Below are 16,114 nucleotides of genomic sequence, written 5' to 3' on the forward strand. Positions count from 1 at the left end.
TCAAGAAAATTGTAATAATATTTTTAATAGCAGTGGATCATCGTTAATTAAAATGTTATAATCAATTTGAAAGAGAAAAAAAATAAAGAAAAAATCTTGCAATATTTTTTACAACGTTTGCGAAATACCTACTGATACCACTTCAATCTGTTTGAAAGTACAGCCAGCATCATTGCAGTGGAAATTTTTGGCAAGTTCCATTCCTAAAAAAAAAGAATTAGTAAAAGGAAAAGTTGAATTCCTTCAACTTTGTCGTGGTTCTATCTTGTCCATGCGTTAAATTTCCTACGGGAGAAATGTTGCAATTTATCGACAAAGTGTGCAACCTATATTTTTATTCTGTTCAGAATATATTCTTTGATGTCGCGTTTACTTTACCAAGATATTGCATAGAGGAATACCAATCGATACAGCATTTGGTAGATAAATATTTTTCCAAGACAGAATTTTTATTTACAGGAAAGAGTGTTGCTGATGGAGGTTGAAACGAGTTTTTAGCGGAATTAGGATTCGACACGGCCTTTTGCTCGCAAAAAAAAACGCGAACAAGGAAAGCAAACTCGATATTTCTGAGTTAAAAATAAATTCAAAAACCATTCGCAGTCGTTTGATTAACGATTTATAGCCTGCCTTTTTCGAGGAGAAGAACCAACACAATTTCTCCCTGTCAAAACTAGTACACGAACGAGATATCCGGAATCTTGGGGGTTGCAACGTCGTATACACGTCTCCTTCAGCGACAGGTCCGCATTTATAGGAAGAAAAGCAGGAAACGACGAAGAAACTCGTTTCGAGAATTCCACGAAATTTCCAGGAGAACCATGCCTGCAAATGACGAACTTGTTAGAGACTATAAATGAAAATTTTTATGAAGAGGGTTAATTAGCACCATGATGTAAAATGAATTAAAAAATTTTTAAGTGGAAATACTTAGGTGCCATTGAAATGTCGATATCTGTCATCAAAGAGGCACTCGATTAAAATTTCTTCAACAGTGAAAGAAGATTTTGTCCCATGTAATTTCATTTCTCTTTAGATTTTTTCTCGTAAAGGGTTGGAAAGTACCCCTTTGGCGCAGCTTATGAAAGCTTCAAGACGAACGACCACGTAATTCATGGTAGAATTTTTTTTCATCTAGTCACGGATTCAGGGAGGAGTTTAATATCGTTGGCAAATGAGATTATTACATTTTCCTCTTAATTAACAAACTTCCTAGTGGATCACGTGCTGCTTCGTTAGAATTTCCGTTACATCTGTGAAAAACTGCCTCGTCAGTAAAAAGATGATAATCTAATTGAACGACGATGTAATATTAAGAATTTTCAGAAACGATACGGCCCGACGAGCTAAATTAACGTACACCTGACTCAAGGAAACGTCATTTCTTCTTCCTTCAACTTCAAGAACATTTCTTGCCATGAAACTTTCACGATGAAGAAGATTTTCAATTTCTTGTCTAATTGAGACCAGTAACAAGGGAAATTTTCCTTCAACTTTTCCTCGTTTGTCGTTAAATGCAATTTCTCTGTGCGTTTCTAGCTTGATTAACTAAGATTACTCTATCGGCTGGTGGATATAATCTCCGCGAGTAAATCTGGTGCTTCTGATAACGATTTGTCGTTAGGTACATAATAACCTTGATTTCTAGCGTTTACCAACGATTAAACCTTCCTGTCATTTTTTTTCCTTATTGCATCGCCGCGAAGATAAGAATTGCAAACGGCACGAGCGAGTGTTATCGTTCCGGATCAAACCGAGATTTATAGGTGGCGTTTCGTAGCCATTTTTAGCAGAGTCAATTAAGATAAGTTTTCTTTGCCAACTGACTGATTTATAGCGACGATTGTATATCACTTCGGAATTAACCGGTTAACATGATCTTACTGCTGGTAAACTCGTAATCTAGTGTCAGAGTGTACGATTTTTAACTTTTCTGCGAATTGGGGAGTGATAACGCCCTCGCAAGATTTTAATTTTGCACTGATATAATTATATAAAATTTTATGTAACCCTCTGTTATCTCATCGAACTTACTTCCATGTCGAAATGAAATTCAACTTGAATTGAATTTCCTCTCGGGGCACAATCTTTTCAAGTTTCTTCATTCCAACTAATAAAACTGGGAAACAATAAATTCACCTGGAACTCATTCAGAATCGAATCTCTTAAGCGCGATCTGGTATAAGTTTCTTGCTGTAAAACGAACTCGAATAATGACTTTTTATCGATCGTTCATATTTTAATAATTAAATTCCTGTGGCGATGCAACAAATTCCAGCGTTTCTTATATTACGTTACTCAATAAATGAAAATTGGCAATGGTAATCGATGTTATCAAGTTGCCTATCTTACACTTCAATTTTAATATTTTAATCGAGTTACGAATGAAATCGTTATCGATCGAGGACCCATTAATTGATTTCCACTTATTAATCATTAAATTGATAGTTCGTCGGTAACTTTGGTATATAACTTTTCACCTTATCACTATTTATATAATTTATAACTGTAGAATCACGTATTAATTACAATTTGGAACTAATTAACTGATCTCGTTTTTCGTCGTTAATGTATCGTAAGCACGGTTATTCCCATCCACGTAGCAATTCAATTTATAATTACCAAATAACGAGCATTATGCGACCACTATCAGCGAAAATTATTGCTGTTCCGAATAATGGCTACAATGTGGCCAGACTGCGGTTCGCCTTGGATAATTGCCTTGCTAGCAACCGCGAAATGCATCGTTTCAGGGAATCTCGTTCGAATGTCCTGTCAACATTTATGACAAGATTTATCTTTTAGAACTGACCTTTTTCGAAATGAAAATTTGTTGCCAATACGGTAGTTGTGCGGTTAGAATTTCGATTTTTGTAGACAAAAGAAGGACAGAAGAAGGACAGGTATCATAAACATGTTGTTCATACCAATGAAAAGCAATGATCAATATATCTGTATCGATATCAATAGAAATTTAAAAAATACAGTATTTCTATCGTGTTGGTGTAACTCTCAAACCAAGCAACGTGTATTCCTAATTATTAACTTGGATCAGTTTTAATTCCACAACGTTCAATCTTCTTCTAAGGATATTTAATCTATATGCAAGTATTTTTTCTCGTTCAATGCGTTACGAACCGATTACAAAGATAACGAGAGATATCAATAGGATATTATGTTTATCAGATTTAATTATCTAAAAAAGTTACGTCACAACATGTGCTTATTCGTCTTCGCCAAGAAATGTATCAAATTGGAACATACTTAAATTTAATGTTTAATAAATGTTGCATTTTAACAGCTAGTGCATCGGTGCAAAAATCGTGAAAAATGCAAGACCTAAGTGCATCGTATGCAAACCTGAAAGCATTTGATCTGAAAATGTAATATTCTTGTTAATTTGAAAATTGAACTGCCATTTAAAAAACTTTGCTAGTAGTCATCAATGAGAAACGAAGGCATTTCACTGATTTTGAGAAATTTATTCTCAATTCAACCTCATTTCCTTGCTCCACCGAGTCTTCCTATTTCAAGTTTAAATTGGATGTTCCAAAGTGAAAGCTCGAATACCTTTCTAAGCTCTTTTGTACGGCACTTGATGGCTGTAAAATGGCATAATGCAACAATCCAATTTGCAGGATCGAGGAGTGCCTTTAAGAGGATGGAGGTATTTCGAAAATGCACGATTTGAATGGAACTGACGACGGAGAAGAGGTACCATCATTTCAAGGATGTTTCAAGCTGCTCTTTAAAAAGAAAATAGAAAAAATAAAATAAAAAACTGGTAGAATTTTCCAAGAACTGAAAAAAGTCTTAAAACGTCCACTTCGACTTGTTCATGAAATGTCCTTAGAAATCCATGGGTTTTACCATTTCAAAGTGAAAGGATTCTGCTTAAAAGTGCCGAAAGTCATTGGAATTTCCAACAGCAATAATAATATAAACATGGGAGTCGAGAAGAGTTGGTGTTCAGCCAATTTTAAGTGCACCAATATGATGTAAGACGTTCCCTCACTGTTTCTCTGGTTCTTCATCAACCGATACCTGGTAATCGTGATTTCCAAATCATTTTTTCCTTCTACCATAGCGATAATAGGCTGATAGTGATGGACAGATAGTGGCGATCGCGATATATGATGTACCCCGGTACGGAAACGTTCATTCGGTTTTCTTCGATCGTCTTTGCTTAATCCAAAATATGTGACTTACCCAATTGAACGTTTCTCGATCGAAATTCGAGAAGGTGATCGCGTCGATCAACTGGACCTTTCCTGAAGAAACTCGCCATCGATCGACGTATCATCGACTTTTCGGCATCAACTTTGAAACACCGAACTGTAAATTCGTCCATTCGCGCGGAGAAACATTTTTGACGAGGAAATGGAGTTCACGGGGATGATCACCGAAACGCCAGTTCATCAGAAGAGCCGGAAGCTATGGCAATACCTTTCCACCGTTTCCGGTAACGCTTTTTTCTTTTCAAAGATCCATTGTTTGGTATTCCATGACAAAATTTGCCAGATTTATCGAGTGTATTTCTTGAAGTACCTTTTTAATTTGTGGAATTAACTAACGATCGATTATCGGACTGATAGTCGCGAAGACAAACAGCTATTTCGGTGATAAAGTATCTTTAAAAACCGATTTAAACTTGATTAAAGGCTTAATTTTCGTTTATAGAAAATTAAAGAAGAAATTGCATACTGTAGAAACAATGTACCCGCTGTTCAGTTTCAAAGACTTTTACAAAATTCTTCAAATCAGAATAGTGCTGGTGCTATGTACTTTTTATAAGCGTTTCATTCTACACATGTAGGAGTATCTCTTTTAATTTAAGATACGATCAACTTTTACGTATACGGTTCTCAGGTGTTATCTCGAGGTGTACCACCATCGCTCACTGGTGACGCAAGTTAATAATTGAATTTAAGTGTAACGAAAGTAACGTTAACGCACGAATTATCTCTAGATAATCGAATGATTCCACAAGTCACAAGCACTTTCATTTTACAGGGATACACTCGATACAACGAACCAAGTTGTACGACGAGCATAAATCATTAAAATTACCTCATCTTTGCTCGAGTACTAAAATTAATCAAATTAATTATTAATTTCTTACATTATAACTTTATGATCAAAGTTCAAGTGGTTTTTGAATATCTCTGAAGGGTGTGTACCTGTGCCTGGCAGGTTTCATCGTGAGAAGTTAATTTCCCTGTAATTAATTTTCAGTATACAAACTTCAAATTTCACTGAAATTCATCAACTGTTAATTAGTAATAACATTTAAAGCTCGAGTATGCTTGAACTGGTTGAAAATTTTCAAATAGTTTCGAATATTCATCAGTAGCTGTAATTAAATTATCTACTAATTTAAATCTTATTTTTCAGCATGTGTGCTGGTCGTTGGGGTTGGAACAGCCATGGCATGGACCTCGCCAGTGCTTCCCAAGCTGTATCTACCAGATTCGTTCATGGTGTTAACCGAGGAACAGGGTTCCTGGGTGGGCTCTCTCTGTGCACTCGGTGCAATCTGCGGTGCATTTCCAGCTGGAAAGCTGGCGGATAAATTCGGCAGGAAAAAGTTCCTCCTAATGCTATCCGCTCCATTTTTACTCTCCTGGGGGACCATCATATTCGCTGCTAACGTCTGGCTCCTCTACATCGCCAGATTCGTGGGTGGGATCGGTGTTGGGGCTACTTGCGTCCTCGGACCGACATACATATCAGAAATTTCTGAGGTCTTGACCAGAGGAACCCTGGGCGCCTTATTCCAGGTCTTTCTCACCGTTGGAATCTTAGTTGCTTTCATTCTAGGAAACTACTTAAGTTACAATGCCTTCAACATCATCTGTACTATCATCATCGTCATCTTTCTGGGTACTTTCTACTGGATGCCTGAATCTCCTGTCTGGTTGGTGGTAAGCGATTATCATTACAGATAATCCTTAATTAAAAGGAAGTGTAAATGAGAATATCTTTTCTGTTCGACGTTTTCAGGGTCAAAAAAGAAGGCAAGATGCCAATGTAGCGCTTGCAGTGCTCCGAGGGGATGCTTACGACCCCGGGCAGGAATTAAACGAGATGCAAAATTCGGCGGATGCGAGTACCGGTAAACAACCGAGCATCTTAGACATGATGAAATCTCCAGTCTCTAGAAAAGCTATGCTAGCATCCTTTGGCATGATGTTTTTCCAACAAGCGTCTGGTATAAACGCTGTCATCTTTTATACTATGATGATCTTCAAGGCGTCTGGAAGCTCGTTAGCGCCGGAAGTGGCCTCTATCATTGTAGCCTTCGTACAGGTAGAAAAATTGACTATTCTTCGAAAGAAACATTTCTCGTTTCTTCCCTCTGCGATCTTTCCGCTTCAACATGTTGAATATTCTTCGTCACAGTTTATAATGTCAGTTGTCGCGGCGGCGATTGTGGATCGAGCTGGAAGGAAGCCGCTGCTCATGATTTCCAGCGGTGTTATGTCAGCCAGTCTAATCGCTCTAGGATACTACTTCAGGCAGAAAGACGGCGGAAGTGACGTCAGCTCGCTTGGCTGGTTGCCATTGACTTCCTTGATCGTATTCATGGTAGCATTTTCCATTGGGTAAGTATACAGTGACACTTGTTTATCACGGATTCATAATTAATTAAACGATCTCTTGTTTAGATTGGGACCAGTTCCTTGGATGTTAACAGGCGAGCTGTTCCCTACGGAAACCAAAGGAGTTGCTTCCAGTGCTGCGGTTATGTTGAACTGGTTCATGGTGTTCTTGGTCACGAAAACATTCCCATCGATGAACGAAGAATTGGGCACTGACATGACATTCTGGATTTTCGCAGGCATCATGGCCAGTGCCACCGCGTTCACTTATTTCTTAGTTCCGGAAACCAAAGGGAAAACGTATCAAGAGGTCCACAAATTACTACTAGGCAGTACTCGAACGACCAAACCAGTCCCTTAATCAAAATCAAAGCGTTTCTCTCTTCACTGCCTTCCTTTATTTTTATGATACACTCATCGTGCAAAATTTCGCGGCATCCTTCATATCCATTAAAATAGTTCAATTAATTTAATTGTTCATCGATCATCGATTCTTTTTTCGACTGAATACACTGATACGAATTTTGTTTTGACAACATTGACTGCCGAGGGTCACCGATGATCTTAAATGTGATGTAATTGAATAATTTATGAAAGAAAAAGCAGACAAAATTTATGAATAGCGTTATTATCTTATTAAATTCCAAGCTTATTACGCGTTAAAATATCTATCGCAACATGTAAAATCAATTACGATGACCCTAGTTAATCAAAGGACCTTGGCTTTCTCATTTTTCGATGAAAATTTCGTAACTACAGTTTCTATCGAGGGTGTCTAGAAGATATCAGTAGCGGCTATCGTAAGTGGAGCGATATCTCGATGGCTGCTCTTCACGATGGAAAGATTCCCAATGCAATGGCGAACTTTTACCAGTTAAATGTTCGCTAATGCACTGGTAATCGTTCCACTATGGAGGGCAAGCATCGAGATATCGTTCTTTTAACGTAACACTTAGCTCGTGTTATCATTTTTTTATTTTTTATTTTACTTTTTCCAATCGTGGAGAATGGCGACCGAGAGACGAGTAGGTACCTCCCAAGACGATAACCAAGATAACGACTGAGGCTATTGACGAATAACTAATAAATCGATCGCATAAATTTTTACTCTCTTTTTCAGATCGTCAATTTTCTTTAGAGCGTAACGATGACACAATTTTTCGATTTTATTGTAAAACAATAAACGTAATATCAACATATATTTATATTTATCCTGTCCCGGTTGTTTATTAATTCCTCCACGGATTTTCCTCCCGTGACATACAAAAATAATCGAAAGCAATCTAGTCGGTTCGAGGACAACGACAACGAGATATGTACACTGGAACGTAACGAGAGTGAATAAACGAAATCACCTACGTGTTTCCACGCAAGGCGATCGTTCAATTGCATAATGATCGTAACAATTAAATCGCAATTGGCATTAGAGGAAGAACGAAGAAATTCGAATATACCGTCCACCGTAATGATGCAACACGATTCCAGCGAATCGAGCCTCGAATCAAGTGTATTTTTTCCCACTTTTGGATCAAGGCTGTTCCAGGTAACCGGGAAAGTATGATTCTGACGTCAAGTACTCGACGATCGTCGCCGATCGACACATTTACCTCGAGATAACGCGATGAAATTCATCGATCGCGGTTTTTTCTTCGTCGACCGCTGAAATTTTCCAAGGAAAACAGGCGGACTATTATAAGGAAAAGCAAACAAAAGGCTGACGTTATCGGAAGCGATGCTACCACTACTGTCCGCCTGCTCAACGATCGACGGCCTGTCATTAACGAACGCATAATTAATCAGCTGAGCTAGACCAGTTTCCGTGAAGATTTAAAGTCGATCGAAAGTCGGGTGTAATAAGGAAAACTTTCCGTGCGGGCGACGAGCACGCATCGATATGCGGGGATTATAATTCACGTGCATTATCCTTCTGATGCATCCTGCACCGCAGGTGCAAAAGTTTCGCTTATGCAATCCGGCGAGGAATGCCGATGCGATTTTTCTTCAAAGTTGCTCTATCAGGGCGAGTCTTGATTGACGGGCTGCTTGAAGCGTGGCGTAGATTAATTCTTTGATTAGAAATTATTTTTAACACGTTGCATTGTTTACTCATGGCGTTATTCTATTATCGCGTTTGCTACTATTGTGTACCAGGTTTGTTATAGAAAGCGTTTGAAAATTTTGCTAAACGGATATTTCGACAAAATTACAGAACGTTTCAGACATTTAATGATATTCTAATTTATGTCGAAAATATTTGTTCAGATGATGGAACACTCGATTACTGCTGTTCTAATAACCGATGTTTGGACAATCGAGGCTAACATTCTCCTCTTACAACAGGAATATTCAGAATCACTACGTCATCGTTTTATAATACGAAGGTAACCAGATTTTTTTACAAAGAAACACCTCTAGGAATCCCCGAATAATTACAATCCAGCAGCGTTACGAAACCTGCCTAGCAAATTCAATAGTTGTACGAAAAGAGGGTCATAGATCAACAGAAATCTCCGAATGATTCATTCTCTGTCCACATTTGTGAACGTGTATCTCCTTCTACTTTCACTTAGGGTCGATGCCCTTTCCATTTGTCCAAAAAATCCCCGAATACCTTCGTCATCGTGGTTTCGTTCCAGTAAATCGTCCGATAGCCCAATTCTGAGCAAATATCAGTCTATCGGTCAAAGATAGACGCGTTTCGAACGAAATTTTCCATGCAACGTGACAATTTCTATAGACGCGAATGATATCGATGGCGCTAAGCTCCTCAGTTGAAGCGTGCTTTCTTCTGATAAAAGGAAAAAAAAACATCGATAAACTGGATTGATCGGTAATAATAATTCGTTAGACTATGCGGATCCTACAGAGCCCTGATTACATTGTTACAGGTTAAAGAAACGAGATAACAGGGTCGATCGCGTTCAATTGAACGACGATTTTCTCATTCAGATCACATTCAATTGCGTGACCCCGCTCGTAAGAGCGATCGTTCGGCCAACACGTATCCGTAGCCGTGAACAACCGGACACATCGGGTTATTTTTCTTTCTTTTCCTGACTTACCCTTCCCGGGACATGTCCTGCTGCCTCGACATTTCGTGATACGAATCGTTGACGAAGTTTATGGCCTGTCTACCTTCGTACAGGTCGAACTATTTCTAGAGTCATTTAACACTTTGACGGCCGGTGACATTTCAGTACACGGATTTTTACTTTGTCAGTTTAGACAGAGAACAATTACAACAGTCGTATATTTCTTATTTTAATATTAGCATGGTGCAAAAAACGCGATAAACGCTTGTCTGTCAAGCACGATGGAAGTTGATGGAGTAATCGTTCCCTGGATGGATAATTGCAAATTAAAAAAGTTGTAGCGAAATATACATCAATTAGTGCATCAATTAATTCTGAGTTATCATTCGTCTAAACTGCTGATGCAAGGTTTCTCTCTCATTTCATTAGGCAATCAAAATTATTACCTGATTTGCGTTATTTAATAACAATATCGCAATTTAGGTTAATTGCATCCTGTTAATGATTTGAATAATCGTTAATATGACTTCACAGGAAGCTGACAGTTTCACGAACCTCGTCGCAGTAAATGTGTTTGCTTTATCTCGTCGGAGTTATTATGTAGATCACGATGTTTATGTTAACAGGTTGAACTGCCGTTGGAGAACTAGTTTTGCAACAAGGGAAAATCTTTATGCAAATCCCAACGGGGACCGTGCACAAATGACTGAATCCAGTGATTTGCTTGTTGTCTCGGTAAATAGTTTAGCATAATCAACACCAAATCCAGTGTTTATTAAACCGGCCGACAACTACTAATTACATGCAAAATATAGAGGCATTTGAACAGTGCGAATTCCTGTAGCACCCAGCTGGAACGAAGTGCAATTTTATGCACTTGATGTAGGTAGTTAAACTTAAGCTTTGAAATTAAGACTTAGGATTTTTAATCCTTTCTTTGCGGTATGCTATAGATACCAAAAATCTGTCCGGAGAGTCGGCGACGCACGGTGGGTACTTAGTAAAATGCATTGGCGATGAAATCGTCATCGTATCCCAATGACAAGATGGTGCATCTCACCGATGCACCCAGACCATCCTCTGTGTCTCCAACTGGAGGCAGTTTCGATGAAACAACAAGTTGATGAATCTTCCGATTCTCTTATCGCATTCACGACGAATAACAGTCGGAAATAAAAAGTGATCGCGTGGATCCACGTTGACAATCAGATCGGTGATTGCTTCCAGCGACGATTATTTAAAAAACCTGAAGATGGCGGGAGCTTTAATCATTGTTTGCTTCACTAAACTCTGTTCGATCGCCTTTCTTTGCTTTCCCATGTTTCCTTTATAAAGCAACTTCCTTCCTCGACACTTCTATTCGTGGCGGACAGTGAGCTCCGATCGTCGCATCGTTAAGAAATCGTGAGTGAAAATAAAGTTTCATTTTCTTTTTTTACTGCGCTTTTCTCCGTGCAACATTGCAACTCGTTCATTTGGATCGTTCGGAGGAATCGATCGGCCGAGAACATTGCGTGTCGTCGAATCGAGAATCTCAGCTTGAGTAGCGTGCATTGTTTCGCGATTGTCGCACGCGATTATATCGGGGTTATTAGAAACTCTTTGTTTCACGGCCGTTTCGAGATTCATGTGAATTATTCACGGCTTGATTCATTTTCTCTGCTTGAAGAATCATTGAAGCGGCTGATGCATCCACAGCCTTGCAAAAAACGAAGGCATTCCGGAACTTATATCATAGAAATGGGATTGATTTTTTAAAACGATCGTTTGTTTGCCAAAATGCACATCGATTCGGACGTAGGAATTAGAATGACAAACGGGACACGGTTTAATATTAAAAACAAGTCGAATGGTGATCTTTTATTCGAGCATTCGATTCGATCGTTAATCAATCGAACGTATTGAATTTGTTTGATCTGTTCCTATCTCCAGACAATTTTATCTGAAGTGTTCGGACGTCATCAGCGTGGCTGAATTCGCCAAATTTTCATGAACCGTGCAAGACAGTTCACAAATTTGATTAACGACACCGTCGCACGTGTCTGCTATTAACATTCGTTTCTTTTTGCAATAAAATAATCGCAAATCAATTAATCGATAGAATTTTTATACGATGTAAAACTTGAGAATATTATTGACACGTGCTTTTTTAATCAGCAAATATGCAAGTTGAAGGGGTGAAAATAGGATTAAAAAATGAAATATTAGCTGTTAACGATGGAATTAAAGTAGTCGTGGTTAATAGATTAACCCTTTAACTGCGGGTGTGGTATATAGACAACGTGTTAATTTTTGCTAACATTACCACTAAAATAAAAATAAAATAAATACAATAAAACAAATCTTTTAAAAGTACCCGCATTTAAAGGGTTAATGCAAATAAACGAGCAATAAAATACCATAAAACTGTTCCATGTCTACTTAAGGTAATATCAATAAAAAGAATGAGGAACGGTACATACGGAGTATGTATTATCTTCAGAGAAATGTTTACCATTGGAATAGATTGCAATATGAAAGATATAAACCCTCGGGCGAATCTCGTAGTATCTCTTTTAATTTATGTATTCACGTGCTTTCTGTCGTCTCTTGCTATAAATAAATTCGTTTCTCCCATTTCGTCTCTCGCGTGCAATTGAAATATCGTACTAGTGATTGACAGAATAACAAAATAAAAAAACACGTTTGTGTCTAATGTATTTTCTCGCTCCGATTTGTTGTTCTATCGTCAAATTAAAGCAGTTAAATCATTTTCGAGTGTAACGGATCAATCGGATAACTCGAAACGAGCCAATAATTAGAGTTTAATTCTTGATCGGCACTCGAATCGCGCTCCGATTGTCGCGTTATCAAGGGCCAAGTGAAACAATGATATTCCCCGGATGATTATACGAAGAAGAGGGGGTCGTTCATACACATAGACACGTCGAAACACATTCTTGGACAACGTAGAGTATGCGTATGTTATATAACGAATGATCGAGGACCTATATTACAGGTGTTTCTTAAAGAAAAGACCATTTTAACAAAGTGCGCGCTTCTTGTCGGTAAGTAGTCTTGTTATTTCTTATCTATCTCTCATCGAACCGGGGAAATTTCATTAGGTCATTTTCATTTCGTCCGCGTTTGATTTATTTTCCATTTCGTTCACCCTTATCCGACAAGAGTGAATAGATTATCGGCAACTATCGTGTCGTCATTGGGATCAGTTGTTCCGTGGAAGTCTGACGGTGGGGGAACACTTAAACGAAGGTTTATCGTTTCCTGAAGAGTTTTACATTTGACGAAAAATCGGATTCACAGGGGAAATTTACTCGAGAGGATAACTCGTGATTGACGATATCGGTCGCCGGTTGAAATTTCCTCGTCAGAGACAGGATGATGTCAGAATCGAGGGTGATTAGTGGAGAAGAACTTATTTATTCATAGTACCCCTTCATTTGATTATTACAAAATTATATGACATTTCGACAAGAGTAAATATTTTTCTTCACCCTAATGATTAGAAATTAATTATAGAAATCTGAAACTAAAAATATTTTCCATAGAAAATTCTCCTAATCTCCTTTCATGCCGACTCAGCGGATAGTTTGTGAAACGTGTCGATAATTAATCATTAATTTCATACCCCACCTTGGAATGTTATCAATATTCCAAGAGGTGCAGTGATTTTTAGAAACAAGGTATTTCGCGGTTAAGGTATGAATAATAAATTCTCGGAATCATATCTGCTCGTAAAATTTAGGGCTTTTAACGATCCTTGGATCACACGTTTATCTCGTCACGTAGAGAATCCAGGATCGCGTTCCTGGTTCGTCGCGTCATCAAGATCAATTCCCATTCTCCTCGCGATCTATGACGTTCAAACGTGCTACGCGATCAAACGCTTTCGTTGATTCTTACTTTTTCCAATTAAGGTTATCGTGGTACCGTTCACTTGGTCAATGATTCTTCCCCGTTCGTGTCAATCCCCGTTGGAAATTTTCGAGTTTCACGTTGCATGAACATTTCTTCTCTTATTTTTTACTTCGTTCAGCTACGCGATACAACTCTGTCCTGCCCTCTTTACGGCGAGATTACTCCAAAGTTTCAGCACGCTTTTCACGATAACCGAACTCGACGAACCACGTCATTGACATTCACCGATAGCAAATGCCATCGGATCGCAAAATAAAAAAATATGTATGAGATTTTTCTGTGACAACGACTGCTGTTGGCTGAATGAAATTTTTCGCCTTTTCTTATCTTATTCATTTCTTCCATTCTAGATTTTTATTTATACGAGCGAGGCGAGGTTCTTTTTTATTAATCATGGATGTAATTTTTCTTTCGTTTTTTAAATAAAATTTTTTAATTTTGACAGATATGTATGCGCATCATATTAATACGTTTTTATCAGAATATAAGACTGATGTATGTAAATATGAAACTATCGTGGTCTTTGTTTTTTAACCTACGTTGTTATTGGCATTTTTATTGTTATCAGAAAGACCGTGTTCGCAGAAGTTTGACCAGCGACCGTGGTTTTGTACGAGTACCGCAACGATTGATAAACTTGAGCGAAATTCTACGAGCAAATATTTCATCCATGAATCTCCTTTACTCCTATTTTTTCAAACGTTCACTGCCTTATCGGACGATAAGACAAATGAGATACTCTCGAACCATAGATAATCGATCAAGCGATTTGCGAAATTCTTTTGTAATTTCTCTCTCCGATCTGCGGCGATAGAACAGCGACACATGTCTCGTAACAAGATTTTTATGTAGCGGCAAGATAAATATTTGTAAATGAAAGTGGAAATAATTCTCCTCTGATTGGTTATGAGTTTCTAGTTTGATTTTTCGTAATTCAATTAATTTTATCCGAGGCTCGGTAATGATCGGAATTTACGTTCACGAGTTTGTTTAGTAGATAGCGATACGAGTAAATCAAATCATTTCGCGATTTCAAAGATATAGATTGAGTTTGATTTTCAATTAAGATTTCATCCATTTGATAATAGACGGTTGCTATCAATTAGTAAGTGAAAAAGAAAAGATCTTGAAATGCAATTAAAATGAATAACGTTGTAATAATTGTTTAAGCTTCCAAGTTACCGCAACTTCTATTTATCCGCGAATAAATATTATGAGCAGTTGAATGAGATTCGTAAAAAAAAGATGAATTATGTAATATCTTCTACGGAAAACGTTTGATATAACATTACAATACTTATCTCGTAAGCGAGTATTATTGCAATAGTATCGACGATTGTTTGTGAGCTTAAACAACTGTCAAGGTTTCCTACGATCGAATACGCATGCTGTTGTTCGACAAACAAATGATCTAAAACAACAGTATTGAGACATTATCTGCCATTGACAGGTGCGTATATGGGATATTTTGTAACATAAATATGGAACGTCTTGAGGTCTGCCATTATCAATAATTGAGAGAGGAATTTTTTTTTTAATTTACGATCTTATTAGTATGAAATTATTCATGCAAGATATTAAGGGGAATGATCGTATTCTGAATAATTGCAATTATAGCTAAATTGGTTAAACGTTTCTTCTATTGTTCGTTCTTTTCGCACATTATGGAAGCAGGAACGAAAAATAGTTTCCGGTATCAAGTTCCTGCTCCAGTAGCATCTCTCGTTCTCTTTGTATTTCGAACGACGTAGCCTTCGGGTAATCCCAGGATTCTAGAAATCAATTATCTCGTCGACACGTTCTGAATGAAAACGATTCAATTACAATAACGTGACAGATCTTCCTTTCTTTTTAAATCCTAAATATACTTTATTAAGGATTAAGGAGTCTCCTTAAATCTTCATTTTATTGAACCTTACAAAGGATCAAGTTTAATCAGTAGAAGAAGAATCATTTTTCTTTCTCTGTCCAATAAAAATTTTTATAAGTTTTTATAATAATTTATCCTTCTTCTTAAATTTCCATTTTGTTTGGGAATTTCTTTTGTAAGCTTATTGTACATCTGTACAAATACGTCAAAGCAAAGAGCAATGAAAAATCTCCTTCGACGTCGTACACTTGTCGTCACCCACTGAATGAAACGTAGAATTATTGAGTTAACATAAAATTTCATATTCTTCAATCATTTGTTTGTTCAGACAATATCAAGCTCTTGTAATTTCATATTTTTTGTGATTGTATATTGTGAAATTCTATATATCATTTTTGTTATATCGGAAAAGAGATTACCGAGAGGATTACGTTTGAAAGCTTTCATAACAAACGTTACAGGACAATCAATTTTCAAACTGAAATTATTATGCAATACAAAAGCAGAAATAAACTAAATAATACTGGTATAGAAAGTTAGATACCAGAATTACGAATATCGAACCTACCAGCTTTTTATTACATTTTGCAACCTTTCATCCCCTAAAAAATCCTCCTCCAAAAAAGTTACATTACTCGTTGGATCTTTTCAAATCCCTTCTGTTTGAATATAATCCTGTTGGCAGACGCGCG

The 16,114-nt window shown here is 37.4% G+C and overlaps 1 protein-coding gene and 1 long non-coding RNA gene across 2 annotated transcripts; one reads left to right on the top strand and one right to left on the bottom strand.

Annotated features, from left to right (window-relative positions):
* Positions 1-42: 42 nt before the first annotated feature.
* On the bottom strand, positions 43-1,523 carry LOC114875873. The gene is made up of 3 exons (XR_003789302.2): positions 1,361-1,523; positions 931-1,253; positions 43-825 (listed from the first exon to the last, which is right to left on the bottom strand). It is a non-coding gene; the product is annotated as an uncharacterized LOC114875873 (long non-coding RNA).
* Positions 1,524-4,150: 2,627 nt separating this feature from the next.
* LOC114875880 (facilitated trehalose transporter Tret1-like) lies at positions 4,151-7,801 on the top strand. The gene is made up of 5 exons (XM_029186681.2): positions 4,151-4,462; positions 5,395-5,924; positions 6,004-6,309; positions 6,403-6,605; positions 6,669-7,801. Exons 1-5 carry the CDS (start codon positions 4,381-4,383, stop codon positions 6,961-6,963), a joined length of 1,416 nt encoding a protein of 471 aa, XP_029042514.2. The 5' UTR covers positions 4,151-4,380; the 3' UTR covers positions 6,964-7,801.
* Positions 7,802-16,114: the final 8,313 nt, after the last annotated feature.

The sequence above is a fragment of the Osmia bicornis genome, chromosome 13 (genome assembly GCF_907164935.1).
Source record: "Osmia bicornis bicornis chromosome 13, iOsmBic2.1, whole genome shotgun sequence".
Lineage (NCBI taxonomy): Eukaryota > Metazoa > Arthropoda > Insecta > Hymenoptera > Megachilidae > Osmia > Osmia bicornis.

What these genes read in the sequence shown, in the direction of transcription:
- LOC114875880 (XM_029186681.2), top strand. Translation starts at nt 4,381, where the DNA reads ATGGAGTTCACGGGGATGATCACCGAAACGCCAGTTCATCAGAAGAGC. An exon ending in TCATTGTAGCCTTCGTACAG is followed by an intron (nt 6,310 to 6,402) that starts GTAGAAAAATTG and finishes TCTTCGTCACAG; the next exon opens with TTTATAATGTCAGTTGTCGC. An exon ending in ATGGTAGCATTTTCCATTGG is followed by an intron (nt 6,606 to 6,668) that starts GTAAGTATACAG and finishes TCTCTTGTTTAG; the next exon opens with ATTGGGACCAGTTCCTTGGA.